Genomic DNA, 20,323 nt, shown 5'->3' with positions numbered 1-20,323 from the left:
TTAGAATGACCTGACTGGGATCAAGAAACGGATTGGGAAGGGGCCTTGAGGAAGAAGCATCAAATGTCATATTGTTTGTTTCTAGGGGGCATAGTTTCAGAATAAGGGGTCACCCATTTAAAACAGAAATGAGGAGGCATTTCTTCTGGGGGTCATGAATCTTTGGAATTCTCTATCCCAGAGAACTGTGGAGACTGGGTCATTGAATATATTTAAGGTGGAGATAGACAGATTTTTGAATGATAAGGGAGTGAAGGGTTATGGGGAGCGGGCAGGGAAGTGGAGTTGAGGCCAAGATCAGATCAGCCATGATATTGAATGGCGGAGCAGGCTCCAGGGGCCAATGGCATACTCCTGCTCCTAATTCTTATGTTCTTATGGTGTTGCAGTGCACTGCACCTCCCCTCCCCCAACTAAATATCTGTAACTAACTGATTTTTATTTTTCCTAGACAAAAGCAGCTTATGTTCTTTTCTACCAGCGCAGAGACCCCAATAGTCATTACAACAGCCCGTCTGCTTCCCTTAGTACTCCTGTTGAAGAAAATGGTGACAATAGAAAAAATGACGAGGTCAAAATGGACACCAACTAAGCTGGAAGTGCATGATTTGCCAACAAGAAATTATATCAACTGTTTTTGGACTATGCTACTCTATATCATCAGCACCAGCTGCCTTCAGGGGGTCGCAGAGTGGGCGAGAACCTTCTTGATAACACCAATTTTTTAAAAACAAAATTGGTCTGATCTGGGTGACTGGATGAACACAAATGACAGTTGCTTAATCCTTGTTCAGTCGTGCTCTGGTTCTGGATCTACTGATCTCTGAATTAATGAACGTCACTGTACTGTAAAATAAACTGCTTTGGAAATTTTTAAGTGAAGTTCTTTCTCATCTGCTATTTGAGATCAGGGTTTTGGTTTGGTTTATTTTTGAAAAGGGTTGCAGTTCCCCCAAGTTGATTGGCTACCGAATTTGGATTTTTAAGTTATGTCACAAACTGCTTTTATTGTTTCCTTATATTGGTATAATGGTATTTCTTTGCATGAATGACACCTTGCATCTTAACCTGGAAATCTTGCATTATAAAATTTGTAGCAGAGCACTGGTTTATTTGTGGTTTGGCTACTGTGACTTGGTTATTAAAATTTGTAATATTATATTGTAATATAGGTGGCACAGGAACAAAGGTTTCCTGCCCCCAGATAAGATACTGATCCAAACCAGCAGAGGCTTGCTGGTATGTATTGTAATGTAAATTTCACATCAGTTTCTTCTAGTCTTTTTGCCCAAACTAGCACTTTGTAAGTGGCTGGTTTTAATACATATCTCTACATAAATAAAGACCGGTGATTGGAGCTGTGACTTGTCTGTCGTGTGGGCTCACTGAAACTCCAGTGGAAACAAATTTGTGTTTTTTTGAACACCAAGCTTTGATAAAAATGATTAAGAGCTATTATAAAGTTTATTATATGACCTCTTTTTGGATTGTAACAAAAAATTGGAAAGCAGTTAGTATATATTGCAATAAAACTGCTATGCACTTCAAACAGGGACATCTATAGAAAACACTGATTTTTCAGTCTTTTGTGGCCTCTTGCAGTATTTGGAGAAAATTATTTAGAAAATGTGTTTTTCTAAAGTCCACCCACAATTCTCTACTATCCTGAGTCTACCAATTTATTGTATGTTAAAATTACTGAGTGGGTCTAAATATTCCATCACAAAATGCATTAAAAAAAACTTGTCAGTCTCTGTCCATGGCAAAATCTATTATAAGTGTCAATATTTGCCTGCAGATAATGCTGTAATTTTTTTCACCAACGTCTTTGTGTCCTTCTGTACACTTGTCTGCATTCTGGCTGAACCACAGTACTCCCGAACTATTGAAGCCAGTTGTAATGTAACTTCCGGGATACTGAGAACCACCTTTCCATGCTGTTGGTTTGTTGTCTTGGATCTAAAGTGTTCCTGGAATGAGACAGCTGATTTTCACCCATGAGCCAGTCCAGATCTATCTGCCCCATTAAGCTCATCCTTTCAAATCCCATCAGTCACCTGGGAATTAACCAACAACATCCTCCTGCTGCCCTTCCCCATCCATCCTTTTACTCTTTTTTTTTTTTCCTGCCGCCTTGTTTAACACTGCTTAATCTGAATATTGCAGGATTGTGCCTACTGATGTACAATAGCATTGATATTGTCCAGTATTAAAAATGTAAAGTTCTGTATCCAGCTCCCTACACAATGCTGAAAACAGCCATATTTTAGATTCCATTTGACTTCATTCATGATTACATCAGTCCCAGGTAGAACTGTTATCGCCATTCCTTTCTCAGCCACGTTTTATTTCCCCACCCCACACATGCAGTTTAATTTTGTGTCCTACATGTAAATAACAAACTAGCTCTTTCACATCAACCACCTTGATGAAAGTTTGCTATTTTTTTTACTTCAGGATCACGACAGTGGGTGCTATAACAGTTTTTCTCAGGATTGTGTCTAGCAACCGTGTACACTGCTTTAGTCTTGGGGCTAAACTTTTCTGACAGGTATAGGTCCGTTAAATTTATGAGCATAGGTAACATTTCATGCTGTACATTGTCAAATAACATTCCCTCCGATCTCGTCACCAACTCGCTTGGCGGACCTTCAGTAAGGAGGAAGCACGTAATTGTTGGTCCTGGGGTCGTGACTATAGGTTTTTGCCAATAAATCATCACTGCTGGACCTGAACACTTTCTTCCTGACATATGACCCATTCTATCGCTTTTAACGAGGATGGCTCTAAGACCGTGACCCTGTTTGGGTCCAGACAACATGCTATTACTTCTGTTCCAGGCTTAACCACCACGTGCTTTCCTGAGGTTAATTCCCCTGGTTTACAATATTCAGGTAACATTGTGTTACCCAATTATCTTGTGGCTTCAAGATAAACGTTCCTGAGACTCGGACGCCGCCCCCTAGGGCCTGCTTTACTTAGTAGTTGTACCCTCCGGTGTGGGTATATGCTTCTGGGCAGCCTTGTAGAATCATAAGGGCGGTGGTGATCACGTTTATATACATTCTGTTAATAAAATACATCCTGGATATTCCAGGTTTTTAGTTAGATTCTTACTATTTCTACTTCTCCCAGATCATTGGCACCATTTCTCTGGACATGACCTTTCCTAGATCCATTTCATTATGGCAAGTACCCCTAGTATTGAAAATATTAATCCCCCAAAAAGTCCATCAATGCTCCCTCCACTCCTTATACTCTAAGGTGTATCTTAGGTTCCGCCATCAGCTGTACCCTTATATTCTTTCAGCTGGGACCAACGTTTCTATCGGCCTCCACCTTTCATATTTATACATGCACATGTGTCACTACTGATATAAGAACATAAGAATTAGGAACAGGAGTAGGCCATCTAGCCCCTCGAGCCTGCTTCGCCATTCAACAAGATCATGACTCATTCTGGCCATGGACTCAGCTCCACTTACCCGCCTGCTCCCCAGAACCCTGAATTCCCTTATTGGTTAAAAATCTATCTAGCTGTGATTTGAATACATTCAATGAGCTAGCCTCAACTGCTTCCTTGGGCAGAGAATTCCACAGATTCACATCCCTCTGGGAGAAGAAATTCCTTCTCAACTCGGTTTTAAATTGGCTTCCCCCGTATTTTGAGGCTGTGCCCCCTAATTCTAGTCTCCCCGACCAGTAGAAACGACCTCTCTGCCTCTATCTTGTCTATCCCTTTCATTATTTTAAATGTTTCTATAAGATCACCCCTCATTACCACCTCATATGGTCTGCTCCACCTAGGTGCGAATCCTGGTTTATCTGCCTTAACCATTACCTTAGCCCCCACCTCGGGGATTATAGCTGAGGTATTTGTCCCTTCGTCTTCTCTGTCTTTCTCAGACCTCCTGTCGCATACCTTTCAACTGCTCACTCAATTCCATCACATACTTCCTGATTCTACCTCGTAATGGTTCTAATTCTGCCCCTCCTGTAACTATCCCCTTGGGTAACTTCATTACTCATCCAGTCATTAGCTCATAAGGGCATTAATCCTGTCGTTCGATTTGGTGTGGCGCATAACCTCATTGCAACAGGTAATCAGGAAGGCGAATGGAATGTTGGCCTTCATTGCGAGAGGGATGGAGTACAAAAGCAGGGAGGTCCTGCTGCAACTGTATAGGGTACTGCATGCAGTTTTGGTCACCTTAAGGAAGGATATACTAGCTTTGGAGGGGGTACAGAGATGATTCACTAGGCTGATTCAGGAGATGGGGGGTTACCTTATGATGATAGATTGAGTAGACTGGGTCTTTACTCGTTGGAGTTCAGAAGGATGAGGGGTGATCTTATAGAAACATTTAAAATAATGAAAGGGATAGACAAGATAGAGGCAGAGAGGTTGTTTCCAATGGTCGGGGAGACTAGAACTAGGGGGCACAGCCTCAAAATACGGGGGAGCCAATTTAAAACCGAGTTGAGAAGGTATTTCTTCTCCCAGAGGGTTGTGAATCTGTGGAATTCTCTGCCCAAGGAAGCAGTTGAGGCTAGCTCATTGAATGTATTCAAGTCACAGATAGATTTTTAACCAATAAGGGAATTAAGGGTTATGGGGAGCGGGCGGGTAAGTGAAGCTGAGTCCACAGCCAGATCAGCCATGATCTTGTTGAATGGCAGAGCAGGCTAGATGGCTTACTCCAGTTCCTAATTCTTATGTTCTTACGTTATGCATTGGTAGTAATTCTGACCAGGATTGTCTGGTTTCCTGTATTCAAAAACAAGTGATAGTTTATAAATTACCTTGACATACAAGTGCTCGCAATTCAAGTTCTCGCAAATCATTTCCAAGGCTACTTCCATATCTTATCTCGTCTCCCCAAATGGCATTTCTGTCTTTCATCAGAGAAAATGGCATTTTTAGATTGTTTTCAAACTTTTTAGTTTTATTTATTTATTTTAAAGATCAGATTTTACAAATTTGCATACATTTGAACTGTAGGTCGGCATCATTGGTTAGTACCCACATTTAACATTTTATTTAGCGAGTCCTTTTGATGAAAAACATTCTTTCAATTGATCTGTCACATTAACACAAAAAAAATCTCAAAACACCAAAATAGTTCTAAAGAGGCTCAATTTTAAATGTATCTCAGTATTTTGTTGTGCCTTTTCTTAACCAGTGGTACTTGAAAACTTCACAACAAATTTAACTCTTTACTGTTCCCATCCTAATTGCTGCTTCCCACCCTAGCCCCAGCGGGATAACAAACGTTACCTTGCAGTTATTGAAGGAACCCCACGCTGGCCGCTTCTGTCCCGGGCCGAAGGGATCCCGCGCCAGCCGAAAGGACTCCACACCTGCCCACGCCTGTCCCTGTGGTTGCGCACCAGGTGTTTATGGTGCTGATAGATTGGGGGAACATGGAACCAGCTGAAGGGACTCCGGGTACGTCGAACCGGCCGAAGGGATTCCAAGGCCAGCGTTCAACCGACGGAAGGGACTCCGGGCCGGTGCTGAACCGGCCGAAGGGACTCCAGGTTCGTCGAACCGACCGAAGGAACTGCAGCGGCGGTGTTCAACCCAACGTCTTAAACTCCTAACCAACTTTTAATTCATTTTTAAACTTTTAATTAACGTTTAAACTTTTTAAACAATTTGGGAGAACTTTTAAAACATCTATTATTGATCTACATCCTTGACTTTTTAACAATCTTTAGAAACTTTTTAAACTGGGGAAACTTTTATAACCTATTATTGATTTACATCTTAGACTTTTTAACAACTCTTAGAAACTTTTGAAATAAATTGAGAATATCAACTTTTAATTTTTTTAAATAACTTTGGAAGTCACTTTCCAGCTACCATCATTGCACTGCTCGGCACCGAGCTTGCGACCAACACTTCGCCATAGGCAATTGGGCTTATAGAGCTGTGCCTGGTCTCCAGTTGTCTTGGACCCCCTTGCCACTAGACCAATACCTTGTTCAGCTAAGCCAGTGTGGTTGCCAGTGTGCAGTGGCCACCCTACGTTAAAAGAACTCACGTACAGGCATCTTCCACTTCGTCAGTATGAAGTTCGGGACCTGGAACGTCAGGACCCTCATGGACAATCCCAACAGCAACAGGCCGGAACGCCGCACCGCCATAGTTGCCCGGGAACTCAGACGTTTCGACATTGACATCGCCGCCCTAAGCGAGACCCAGTGGGCAGGGGAAGGCCAGTTGAAGGAACATGGTGGAGGTTATAATGTCTTCTGGAAAGGGAAACCAGAGGCAGAACGCTGCCTTCATGGAGTTGGCTTTGCCGTCAAGAATGAGTTGGTCGACCGCCTCAAAGATTCCCCCTGTGAGGTTAACGAACGCCTCATGACTTCATATTACCCTATCTCGGAACCAGTGCGTATGCCCCTACACTCGATGCAACGGATGAAGCTAAAGAGGGTTTTTATTCCAACCTCGAGACATCCTAGTCCGGCATCCCCACTGGTGACAAATTGATCCTCCTGGGTGATTTTAATGCCAGGGTAGGAAAAGACACAGCCCTCTGGGGATTGGCAAAGAGGGTGTAGGGAAAGCCAACTCCAGCAGTACCCTACTCCTGACAAAATGTCTAGAACATGAACTCCTCATCACCAACACCTTGTTCCGACAGAGGGACAAATATAAGGCATCATGGCAACACCCTCGCTCCAAACACTGGCACCTGCTTGACTATGTCATCGTCCGAGCCAGGGATCGCAAGAATATGCGCATCACCCGCGCCATGACAGGAGCTGACGACTGCTGGACTAATCCGATCCATCATCAACATTAACATTGTGCCAAAGCAGAGGGGACAGCAGAAGCAGTTCCGCAAAAAAGTTAATGCCGGTGCACTTAGAGACCCAGCTAAGGGAGCCCTATACAGCCAGCGCCTCACAGCCAATCTGGCCTGAGATGCTGAATGCCCATAGCACTTGATCTGCCCTCCAGGCCTCTATAACCAGTGCCTGTGATGAGACACTTGGTCACTCAACCAGAAAACATCAGGACTGGTTTGATGAAAATGATCAGGAGATCGAAGAACTAATAGATCACAAGCGCAAAGCATTTCTGAGCCTCAAGCAACAACCCAACTCGGGAGCTGCAAAACAACATTACAGACGGCTCAAGGCTCAGGTCCAACAAAAAACCCAGAACCTTAAGAACAGGTGGTGGATGGAGAAAGCACAGGAGATACAACAACTGGCCGACAGCCACGATATGCGAGGATTCTTTGCTGCAGTCAAGGCCACCTACGATCCAAACTCCCAAGGCCCCACCCCACTCCTGGCCAAGAACGGGGAAACACATCAAGGACACCGAGGCTGTCAGGGCCCGTTGGAAGGAGCACTTTGAAGATCTCCTCAATCGAGACTCTGTCTTTGACTCGAGTGTTGTCGACTCCATCCCGCAGCATGCGACCCGCCACCAACTCACTGAAACTCCAACGTTGCAAGAGGTAGGCAAAGCCATAAAACAGCTCAAGAATAACAAGGCTACGGGTGCGGATCGAATCCCTGCTGAGGCGCTAAAGTATGGCGGAGAGGCGATGTTGGCACGGATACATGACCTCATCTCTCATCTGGAGGAGGCGAGCATGCCGGGAGATCTGAGAGATGCAGTGATTGTGACCATTTTTTAAAAAGGGGACAAGTCTGACTGGGGCAACTATAGGGGAATCTCCCTGCTATCAGCCACTGGGAAAGTTGTCACTCGAGTTCTCCTCAATCGTCTTCTCCCTGTGGTTGAGGAGCTCCTCCTGGAATCACAATGCAGATTTCATCTCCTATGGGGCACAACAGATATGATCTTTGCAGCGCGACAGTTGCAGGAAAAATGCAGGGAGCAGCGCCAGCCCTTATACATGGCCTTTTTCGATCTTACAAAGGCCTTTGAAACTGTCAACCGTGAGGGTCTATGGAGCCTCCTCCTCCGTTTCGAATGCCCCCAAAAGTTTGTCAACATCCTTCGCCTGCTCCACGATGACATGCAGGCCGTGATCCTTACCAACGGATCCATTACAGACCCAATCCACGTCCGGACCGGGGTCAAACAGGACTGCGTCATCGCTTCAACCCTCTTCTCAATCTTCCTCACCGCCATGCTCCACCTCACAATCAACAAGCTCTCCGCTGGAGTGGAACTAAACTACAGAATCAGTGGGAAGCTGTTTAATCTACGCCGCCTCCAGGCCAGGTCCAAGATCACCCCAACCTCTGTCGTTGAGCTACAGTACGCGGACGACGCCTGCGTCTGTGCACATTCAGAGGCTGAACTCCAGGATATAGTCAATGTATTCACTGAGGCATATGAAAGCATGGGCCTTACGCTTAACATCTGTAAGACAAAGGTCCTCCACCAGCCTGTCACCGCCGCACAGCACTGCCCTCCAATCATCAAGATCCACGGCATGGCCCTGGACAACGTGGACCATTTCCCATATCTCGGGAGCCTCTTATCAACAAAGGCAGACATTAATGCGGAGATTCAGCATCGCCTCCAATGCGCCAGTGCAGCCTTCGGCCGTCTGAGGAAAAGAGTGTTTGAAGACCAGGCCCTCAAATCTACCACCAAGCTCATGGTCTACAGTGCTGTAGTAATACCCGCCCTCCTGTATGGATCTGAGGCATGGATGATGTATAGAAGGCACCTCAAGTCACTGGAGATATATCATCAACGATGTCTCCACAAGATCCTGCAAATCCCCTGGGAGGACAGGCGCACCAACATCAGTGTCCTCAACTGTGCTAACATCCCCAGTATTGAAGCACTGACCACACTCGATCAGCTTCACTGGGCAGGCCACATAGTTTGCATGCCAGATACGAGACTCCCTAAGCAAATGCTTTATGCGGAGCTCCTTCATGGTAAACGAGCCAAAGGAGGACAGCGGAAATGTTATAAGGACACCCTCAAAGCCTCCCTGATAAAGTGCGACATCACCACTGACACCTGGGAGACTCTGGCCAAAGACCGCCCGAGGTGGAGAAAGTGCATCCGGGAGGGCATTGAGCTCTTCGAGTCTCAACGCAAAGAGCATGAAGAGGCCAAGCGCAGGCAGCGGAAGGAGCGCGCGGCAAACTAGCCCCACTGACCCCTTCCCTCGACGAATGTCTGTCCCACCTGTTTCAGGGTCTGTGGCTCTCGTATCAGACTGTTCAGTCATCAAAGAACTCACTTTGGGAGTGGAAGCAAGTCTTCCTCGATTCTGAGGGACTGCCTATGATGATGCTCCCCTGTTGTAGTATTTGTATTTATGGTAATGCTGATTTTTAAATATTGGAATTCTCATTTATACTTATAGTTTAAACTTATTATGCCTAAGTGATTCACAGATCACAGAATGCAAAATACTTGTTTTATAATTATGTGCCTAACTTCTGTTTTAGAGGCTGAACATTAAAAAAAACGCTCCAATCCAAGTAGGAATGTCATAAGTAGGAAATATTTTGCTCTGTAACTTCAAGATATATTTTGTGATACGGTACCTCATAAATCACATCTTTTTAAGCTTCAACTTCTGACGTAGTAGTTGAGGTAAAGTTACACACTTTTATTATTTCTATTAAAAAGGTTTCCAAACCCAAGATTTTCCAATACAACCAAAATGTTTATCAAGGAGAATCACCTGAAATATCTCAAAATCCCAATTCAAATACTGTAGTGCCAGTCTTTTATTGAAATCTCTTTTATTCTACACAAAGGAAAACGAGGGCATAGCTTCCCTCAGCCCATAGCCTCAAGAAACCCACGCAGGCGTTTTTTTAAAGGCATACACTCTCCCTTCTCCTTTCTTTATCTCATTTCTAGACTAACTTTATTGTTTTTCAACTCAATTTAATCAATGATTACATGTTTTCTTTTGACAAGTAAGTGAGCGTGTCAGAATTATTATTTTTTTTAAATGAGACCACGCATTTTTCAACTATAATCCAATTAGAACGTTCAAATTTCTGTTGAAGCTTCTGTGTCGGTTGTTTTCTTTTTTTTAAATATTTTTTTTAGCAAAGCTGAAGGTTTTATCTTTTGTTAAACAAACCCATCATTTGTGCATTTCATCGCTCTGTAAATCATAATCAAAATAAATCCGCACCTGCGTTTCTAACTTAAAATATAATTCAATTCTAGGTTCACACTTTCTTAAAACTTCCCACATCGAGGACACTACAAAGAGTTAAAACCTTTCAACTCTCTGTCTGAAAAAGTGGGTGGAGCTAATACAACCAGACAGCTACATCATTTTTCTTTTTTAAAAAAACAGGCTTTCCGACAAATGAAAAATTCATTAACTCCCACCAACTTTTCATTCAACAAAGCTTATTTTATTTTTTTTCCTGGTTCCCTTATTTTTCTTTGTCAGTCCCTGTCCCAACCAGCCGGTGGGCGTCATTCTCAAACTATTCACTTCTACTCTTAACCTCCGTAATTGTAGGCACTGACTTATTACCATTAATCCTGCTTTGGCGGTTTTCTTATTTTTCTGTTTCTCCCACCATAATTTCTGTTTGGCCGGCTCTATTTTAGGATCCCACCCGTTTCTTAACATAGTCATTATTAATCGGTTTCACTGTATCAGATATCACCCGTCCTTTTGCTTGGTTTCCCTTAAACCCAGAGTCTACGGCCCCACCGATATTTTCCTATCGATTTAAACGGTATTCTTAGATACTGATTGTCCCTCCCTAGAGTCTACAATCCCATCGATGCCTTATAATCTCACGTTTGGGCATGTCTACCCCTTCACCGGATTCTGTGAACTGTTGGACACCTCTAGTGTCCAGCTGGACTCACAATACTGATTGCCTCCATAATCTGGTTCCTTAAACCTAGAGTCTGCAATCACTACCGGTTTCTCATTTTGACTTTTATATAGTGACGGATACACAACACATTTAAATTACCCCCAAGTCTTTTGCACCATAACAGACTTTTCACAGATTCAGGTACCCCGGGCAACAGGCACGTTTCGTAATAGCTTACATCGGATTATGAGTGGTAGTTTAAATATACTCACTCATGATGCTTCTGTAAACGCCCTTCTGTTGGTTTCCCGTAGGTACCCTGCTCGCAGCACCAATTGTAGTGGAGTATTACAAAGATACTCAACACAAGTCTGTATTGGAGAAAAGAATTGTTTATTATAAAGTACTCGATTGAGGGAGAGGCAGCTTCTACACAAGTTCAGTAACTCGGTGACCCAAACCAGCCGTTCTCTTCGAACAATCGTCGGGTTACTGTTTTTATACAGTCAAAATACATACAAAATCATGAAGTTCTGCGCGAAAGCTTTCCATTTGTTGTTTCCCTGCCACGTCACAAAGTTTTGCCTAACTACTATGATTACAAATATTAATTGGTTAATACAATTATATTGACAGCAAGCTTTGTTACCTCCTCTGTGCGTCTTTTATCTGATCAGTTACGTGCTACATCATTACTTTTCTACGGTTAAGCAATTCCTGTGAAAGTACTTTTTCCCAGACCGATTTGTCCTTGACTAAATCTTCTGTTAATAGACAGACAAAGCTGGGGTGTTTATCGTTATCTCGTGTAATTCTGTCGATGCTAGGACATCTGCCAAATACTCCCTTCTCAAGAATTATACGTTATGGGCCCACGCTCAACTTAAGTTTAGCCACAAACCTTTTAGAAATACTACTGATTTTTAACCCCTTCAGTTACTCTACTGTGTTATTTTACACCAAAAGTTGCATTCTTGCTATAAAACTGCTGAACAAAGTCTATATTAAGTTCACAATACCATTTCAAATCAAAGTTAAAATGCAGATTTTACAATTTGAAGTGAAATGCATCCCTGCTCGTGTCTCACTGAGGATGCAAACACTGACTGCACAAGCATCAACTCGCTCCAATTCAACTGTCAGCAGCTTTTAGATATCTGGTTCCAATGCAATGTAACCAATATCCTAAAAGAGAATTCATGCATAACTTCTAGGAGCAGGATTAGACAGTACTGGCTCTTGTAAATTATGCCTTTTCTACCCCTTTCTCTCTTCTCCCCCTCCCCCATAATAACCATAAATAATTTCACTAGGTTACAGCTTGAATCTAAACCTAAGAGAGGTTTTTACAATTACGAAAGGGATTGCTGAGGCAGACGGAGAGAAAATGTTTCCACTTGTGGGGAAGACCAGTACTAGCGGCCATAAATATAAGATATCTTGTCACCAATGAATCCAATAGGTAATTCAGGAGAAACTTCTTTACCCAGAGAGAGGTGAGAATTTGGAACTTGCTACTACAGGGAGTAGTTGAGGCGAATAGCATAAATGCATTTAAGGGGAAGCACATAAGCAAGAAAGGAATATAAGGATATGTTGATAGGGTTAGATGAAGTATGGTGGGAGAAGGCTCGTGTGGTGCATAAACTGAGGAAGCAAAGAGTAGGAGTAAATGGGTACTTTTCAGAATGGCAGGCAGTGACTAGTGGGGTACCGCAAGGTTCTGTGCTGGGGCCCCAGCTGTTTACATTGTACATTAATGATTTAGACGAGGGGATTAAATGTAGTATCTCCAAATTTGCGGATGACACTAAGTTGGGCGGCAGTGTGAGCTGCGAGGAGGATGCTATGAGGCTGCAGAGTGACTTGGATAGGTTAGGTGAGTGGGCAAATACATGGCAGATGAAGTATAATGTGGATAAATGTGAGGTTATCCACTTTGGTGGTAAAAACAGAGAGACAGACTATTATCTGAATGGTGACAGATTAGGAAAAGGGGAGGTGCAACGAGACCTGGATGTCATGGTACATCAGTCATTGAAGGTTGGCATGCAGGTACAGCAGGCAGTTAAGAAAGCAAATGGCATGTTGGCCTTCATAGCAAGGGGATTTGAGTACAGGGGCAGGGAGGTGTTACTACAGTTGCACAGGGCCTTGGTGAGGCCACACCTGGAGTATTGTGTACAGTTTTGGTCTCCTAACTTGAGGAAGGACGTTCTTGCTATTGAGGGAGTGCAGCGAAGGTTCACCAGACTGATTCCCGGGATGGCGGGACTGACATATCAAGAAAGGCTGGATCAACTGGGCTTGTATTCACTGGAGTTCAGAAGAATGAGAGGGGATCTCATAGAAACGTTTAAAATTCTGACGGGTTTAGACAGGTTAGATGCAGGAAGAATGTTCCCAATGTTGGGGAAGTCCAGAGCCAGGGGTCACAGTCTAAGGATAAGGGGTAAGCCATTTAGGACCGAGATGAGGAGAAACTTCTTCACCCAGAGAGTGGTGAACCTGTGGAATTCTCTACCACAGTAAGTTGTTGAGGCCAATTCACTAAATATATTCAAAAAGGAGATAGCTGTAGTCCTTACTACTAGGGGGATCAAGGGGTATGGCGAGAAAGCAGGAATGGGGTACTAAAGTTGCATGTTCAGCCATAAACTCATTGAATGGCGGTGCAGACTCGAAGGGCCGAATGGCCTACTCCTGTACCTATTTTCTATGTTCTATGTTTCTAGACCAGTTGGGCTGAATAGCATGTTTCTGTACTGTAGACTATGTAATTCTATGTAAAGTAAAAGTAGACTTGGCATAGGGAAGTGTAACTGAAATGGGATGCATACAGAACATCATCGGACTATCACTAATATAATCTTCAGGCTTCCAAGCAAAGACAAAACTACAAGGGTGCACCCTTGATGCAATCGTTGGCACTTAATTGCTCAGAGGAACATCACATGAAGGGAGCCCAGTGTTGAACAGACCACAGACTCGTCCAAACAAAACTTGATATCTAGATAGCTTTATTTTTAAGACAACAAGTTGTAACCCCCTCCCCTTTCAGGGATGCTTTATACTCTGCAGCCACGACCCTAGGGCCAAAAACCAGAAAATGCAAAGACTGGTATGAGGAGAATGACAAGGTGATCACAGAATTGGTCTGCGAGAAACGCACCCTTCACTAACCATGGTCATCAACATCAAAAAAGTTGCATGAAGCAATAAACCCAGTGAACTTCTAACAAAGCTGAAAGCCATGCAGATAAAGTAGAGGAGTGAAAAAGCTGAGGAAATTCAGGTGTCCAGATGGCTTTTTAAAGCTGCGCTCCCATCTTTAAATGTTGATGTATCAGCACCCCATGGCTCTCTCTTCCTCCACTCTATTAAGAGTATCCTGTATTACCATTTAAGACATACATTTGAGCACAGTGCTTTGTTCCCCAAAATGTACTATTTCACATTTCTCTGCACTGAAACTGATCTCACCTAGCTGCCCACTCCATTAACTTGTTTAAGTCCTCCTGCAATCTCCTGCTTTCTTTCTCAGTTTGCCATGCTTCCTAATTTGTTATAATCACAAAATCATCAACTAGTTTAGAATTTCCAAAAATTTCAACGCCCTAGAGCAAATATGTCATACACAGTATGAAGGAGAGACTAATGCTCAATTTATTTCTGAGTTCAAGTGCAGATTCGCTCTGGCTACCTGAAAAAGTTAAAACTTGAACTTTTCAGTTGTTTAAGACTAACTACTGGCTGTCCTTCATGGGGGAAATAGTGTGGGCTCTTTGGGTCAAGCTAGCTCCAAATGACACAACTGTGCTTATAGTAATACAAAAGCAAAATACTGCAGAAGCTGGAAATCTGAACCAAAAACAGAAAATGCTGGAAATACTCAGGAGGTCAGGCAGCATCAGTGGAGAGAGAAACAGAGTTAATGTTTCAGGTTGATGACCTTTCAGCAGAGGTCTATAGTATTCCAGTGTACTGTTGATAATCTGGCCAGCTTGGCTCATTGATAGGACCTGTGTCACCCTGCCATTAGAAGCTGACAATTTTGCACTCAGCTCCAACTAAACCAGCAAGCAAATGTCTCAATGAATAAGGCGGTCCCAACTGGGCAAGCAGCAGGAAGTTAACCAGTAAGCTGTGTAGTTTCCGTTGGCTAAATTTCGGCAGTGTCTTCCTGTACACATTTGGGAGTCCCAGTGCCATGGAACTTACCAATCTAAATCAAAGCCCCTTCAGTCTAGTTTTGTTCTACAAGCTACTGGCTTCTAGTGTCAGCTGTGACTCAGTGGGTAGAACTCTCCAGGTGAAGGGACTAGGAGTGAGCAGGCGCTGCTGGTTGTTTAATTAATGCTGGGAGTTGAGGACTGCAGTGAGGGAAGTTGCTTTGCCGACCAAAGCCGAATGTTGAGTTTGTAAAAGTTGATGGTGGGTTTTTTTCAGGTTCTAGGGCCTTTTTGCCCATAAACAGTCACCATTTAGGGGCCCAGATTGCCAGGCCCCTCAGAGGACAATGTTCCCAGGATGAATTTAATCAGGGGAGAAAATGTTGAGGGAAGGGAGAAAAAAAGGCCCAAAGATTTGAGCCGGGATCCCAGGAGGTTTGGAAAAGAAAACACGTTGGTGGTTTATTGCGAGGATAAGGAGCTACGAGCTTGGGATATTATCCAGGCAGTACTTGAGGACTGCGGCAAGGGAATTTTCTTTGCCGAGCAAAGCCGAATGTTGGGTTTGAGATGACAGTCACTGGCCGAGAGGAGGTGGAAAGACTTTTACTGAGTCTGAAGGTTGGTGATAAGTTCTGGGATGTATCTCTGCTGTATTCAGAAGAGGTGATGGTCTCATTCTTAAACCTGCCAGTTTATATTGAAGATAAAAAATAGTTGAAGTCGTGGGACAATTGCTCGGCAATAAAGAGGAGATACTATCTAGGAACGTGGGTAGCAGATGAAATCAGTTATATAAAGGTGTGGTTCCCAGAGGGGGTGAAGTCATTGCCCTACAGCATGAAATTTGGGACAAAGGAAGGAGTGCAGTATTTCCAGGTATTGCATGATAACCAGGTGAAGGTTTGCTATTATTGACATGGACATGACCATCTTGTAAGAAGCTGTCCAGACCTGTACAGTTATAACTGCGGCTAGTCTGGACACATTGTTCGGAGCTGCAAGGCTGAGAGCTGTGAGGTGTGTCACAAAGGCCCCACCCGCTGTGAGTGTGAGGCAGAAGGAAACCCCCTGAGTGACGAGGAGATGGGAGAAGGAGCAGATGCAAGAGGAGGACACCGCCGGTGAACAGAATGAGAAAAGAGCACAAGGAGAGGCAGAAAATTGTGGAGCAGAGAACAGGATGGAGATGGTGGAAAAGGACAGACAGCAAGAGGCAGCATGGGTCAAGGACAGAGTCAAGCCATAATGTGACTCGGCCCTCCCTAAAGAATTGGTGTCCATGGGGGGAGTGGAGGTGGGTGCGGGGTAAGTGTAAGAAAGATGGGGATTTGGGACATCTTGGGGAGCCAGAAGGGGCAAGACAATGAGAGGGTGCAAGAGGCAGGAGCCTTAAAGGGGCAGCAGGCTGGGAGCGGGGAGACAAAGATGCCGAAAGGGAGCAAGAGTGAGAAGAAATGGAGTGCAAGGGTCAGCAGTGGAGATGAGGCCAAAGGGAGCGGCACTGTTGGAGAAACCATAATGACAGGAAGACTCTAACGGAGATTATGGGCCGGATTTTTGGCAGGTTTGCAACCGGGTTTTCCCTGCGAAAACCAGTTTGCAAAGCTCGGGTGGGATCCTCGGGTACCTGTTTGCGGTGGCGCTTTCAAGTACTGCCAGGGAGAGGTGCGCCAACGCGTAACAACGCGGATTGCGTTACCGTCGTACTTTCGGCACTCTCCTGACCCGTACACCAGGCCCAGAATAACGACAGGTCAAACCTGTCAGTACAGCCCTGCCAGAGCGATAAGTATGAAAACCTGCAGAAAAGGTAATTTGAAGTTTTTATTTTTGAATTATTTTCAGCAATTTGCTAGCTAAGGGTTTTGTGAATGTTTTTGGAATTTTTTTGGAATTTTTGTTTTCCCCCTCCCAAGGCCTCGATCGCAGTGCAAACAACCATGGACTAAAGTTGCCGAAACTCGCGTTTTGCGCCGTGAATAATTGTGCAACGTCTCCTTTACCGGCGCAGGCGTAAAGGCCGAAAGTTTGGCCTAAAAACGGTAGTGCAACTTTAACGTTCATTTTTACATATCGCTACCGTTTTCGCCAAAAAAACCCCGAAAGCCAAAAATCCGGCCCTATGTATCTGATGGGGAGCAAGGACGAAGGATTACAGAAGAGCTCGAGAGTGAGGAGTCAGGAGGGACGGAAACATGGAAGTGGGGGGTGGGATGGCATCATGTGGAAAGGGAACAGGTAGTGAGGGCCAGAAAGAGAGAGAAGAGGCAGCTCCTCGACCTAAACCTAATTTAAGGAAGAGGCTGAAACGGCTGCCTGAAAAGCTGGGAAGGAGTATGAGAGGAGGGAAGAGCCAGAGATTAAATGATGGGGGGATTATCAGACACACTTCCTTTATTAGGAGCCATAATTACATTGGTCTTGATTAATGTGAACGGACTGAAGGGGAACTTGCAGTGTTTTAAAGGCACTGACCAGTTGTGTCTGCAAGAAACCTTTTGGGATGAGGATATCCTAGAAAGAGTTCGGAAGGTTTGGTTATGATCAATTTTTAAAGTACAATTAATATATGTTACAGGAGACAAATTAAGCTTCAGGTTTTGATGTTAATATGTGTTGGAGGAATGGCTGTGCAGAGTGATGGAAAGGATATGTATGAGACAATGGAATTATCACGATGTTATAAATGCTTATAATGTTGAATAAATTATATATATTTTTTAAAGTGGGTAGTACTCTCGCCTCTGAGTCAGAATCTTGAGCACAAAATCTAGGCTGATACTCCAATGCAGTACCAAGGGAGTGCTGCATTTTCGGAGGTGCTGTCTTTCGGATGAAATGATAAACTGAGGCCCCGTCTCATCTCAGATAGAAGTAAAAGATCCTATGGCACTATTTCGAAGAAGACCGTGGAAGTTATCTCCTGTGTCCTGGCCAATATTTATCCATCAGTCAACATCACTAAAACAGATTATCTGGTCATTATCACATGGCTGTTTGTGGGATCTTGCTGTGCGCAAATTGCCTGCTCCATTTTCGACAACAGTGACTATGCTTTAAAAGTACTTCATTAGTTGTAAAGCACTTTGGGACGTCCTGAGGTCGTGAAAAGCGTTATGCAAATGCAAATCTTTTTTTCTTTTAAAGCTTGACCCATTTAATTTCAGCCTTGCTGATGTATTGGTCTTTGACCTTCTGCCTCTCAACAATTAAAAAATGATAATTAAATAAACTCACCCATTCCCTTGTGTTTCCTCCTCTCAATGACTTATTACCACTCGGTGCAGCAGCACTGTGGAAAGGGGACTGCCGGCTGACAGTCTCTGCAAACCGGGGCTGCCTCAGAAAGTTCGCCGGTTGACTAAAATGGCCTAGTTTACCTAATCAACGTTGGATTTTTCTTTTTATATTAAATGAGAAGGAGTGCTCGCTATTATGGGATGGGTTTCGCCGGGCTCGAGCGGGAGCTTCTCTGCTGCTGGGCGCGCATTAGCTTCACGTGCATCGTCTCCTGCTGCTGCTCGCACCTGCATCCATTGGTCGCAGAATCAGATAGCCACAGCAGGACACACCATTCGGCACACCGCGCCTCTTGGTCCTACTCCCCCTGCCCTTTCACCATGGCCTGTAATGTTTTTCCCTTCATATTTATTGAAAGTTACTATTGAATCTGCTTCCACTGCCCTAGCTAGCAGTGCATTCCAAATCATACTACCTGAAAACACTGTAAACAAAAAAGGAAAAGAAAAGAAAAAGACTTGCATTTATATATCTTTTACGACCTCAGGACATCCCAAAGCCCTTTACAGCCAATGAAGTACTTTATAAGAACATAAGAAATAGGAGCAGGAGTAGGCCATTTGGCCCCTCGAACTTGCTTCACCATTTAATAAGATCATAGCTGATCTGATCATGGACTTAGTTCCACTTCCCTGCGCCTTCATTCTCATGTTCACTTTAATGTTTAAATCAACATTAAATCCAAGTATATGTGGCATGAAAGCAGTTTGATGGTTAGAGTTCCTTATAATCCATTCTCTTCAAGTACTTATCCAATTCCCTTTTGAATGTTACTATTGAACCTACTTCCACCGTCCTTTCAGGCAACGCATTCCAGATCACAACTTGCTGTGTAAAAAATGTTTCCTCATATCGCCTCTGGTTCTTTTCCCAGTCACTTTAAATCTGTGTCCTCAGGTTACCTATCCTTCTGCCACTGGAAATCGTTGATCTTTATTTACTCTATCAAAACCGCTCACGATTTTGAGCATCTCTATCAATATTGCTTGTAATCTTCTCTGCTCTAAGGAGAAAATCAACCCAGCTTCTCCACATAACTGAATGAAAGAAAGACTTGGATTTATATTGCACCTTTTTCCACCACTGGATGTCTCAAAGTGCTTTACAGCTAATTAAGTACTTTTGGAGTGTAGTCACTGTTGTAATGTAGGAAACGCGGCAACCAATGTGCGCACAAGCAAGCTCCCACAAACAGCAATGTGATAATGACCAGATCATCTGTTTTTTTTGTTATGTTGATTGAGGGATAAATATTGGCTAGGACACTGAGAATAACTCCCCTGCTCTTCTTCAAAATAGTGCCATGGGATCTTTTATGTCCACCTGAGAGAGCAGACGGGGCCTCGGTTTAACGTCTCATCCGAAAGACGGCATTCTAGCAAAAGAACATAGCTTTTCACACACTGGTCCCATATAACCACTTACCATTTATAATTAATTGTCTCCTCCTTGTTTTTTTCTTGCATGTTGTCAGGCAGTCAGTCAGTCATAGACAGTCCCTTGAAATGAGGATGACTTGCTTCCACGCCAAAAAAGGATGAGTTCACAGGTGTTTCAATGAAGGACCTGAACTACATCCTCAAGGGTGGAAGATGCCTGTGCGTGGATTTTTTTAATGTGTGGTGGCCGTTACATACCAGCCACCACATGGGCTTGACAGAGCTAGGTCTTGGTCCAGTGGCAAGGATTACCATAGACAACTGGAGACCAGCTCTGCTGCATGGACCTAGTGCACACACACATCGCGGTGTGGGCTGGCCCGTGCGCCCCTAGGCCCCTGGCCCAGAACTCACGCCTCCCCTGGGCCCCGATCACAGCCCTCCACAGTCTCTCGCAGTTCCTGCTGTATCTGCCCACGCTCTAATCACCGACCTGGACCTTGATGTCCCTCTTCGCTGCCGTTGCCCTCCTGCACCAGCTTCCTGGAGTAGTATACCTCCACGCAGCTCCCCGAGGCAGCTCCCCACTCCTTTTATGGCCCTGACCTGGTTGTTCTGCTTGTACTTTTCAGAGATATCCCAGGGGACACTTGGCCATGACCCACCTCCTCATTTCATTTCATTCATCTCAGTGCAGCAAGC

The 20,323-nt window shown here is 44.1% G+C and overlaps 1 protein-coding gene across 2 annotated transcripts in view; it reads left to right on the top strand.

Annotated features, from left to right (window-relative positions):
- Nucleotides 1-1,362, top strand: part of usp4 (ubiquitin specific peptidase 4 (proto-oncogene)) — a 115,905-nt gene extending 114,543 nt beyond the window's left edge. For both annotated transcript variants that reach the window (XM_070895578.1, XM_070895576.1), the window contains one exon: nucleotides 452-1,362. In XM_070895578.1, the coding sequence (XP_070751679.1) occupies nucleotides 452-592 (141 nt within the window). In that variant the 3' untranslated portion in view covers nucleotides 593-1,362. The remainder of the gene's footprint in view (nucleotides 1-451) is intronic.
- Nucleotides 1,363-20,323: the final 18,961 nt, after the last annotated feature.

The sequence above is a fragment of the Pristiophorus japonicus genome, chromosome 12, assembly GCF_044704955.1.
Source record: "Pristiophorus japonicus isolate sPriJap1 chromosome 12, sPriJap1.hap1, whole genome shotgun sequence".
In the NCBI taxonomy this organism is placed as follows: Eukaryota; Metazoa; Chordata; class Chondrichthyes; family Pristiophoridae; genus Pristiophorus; species Pristiophorus japonicus.
The sequence above is the reverse complement of the archived record's forward strand: the minus strand, read 5'-3'. Positions and strand labels throughout refer to the sequence as shown.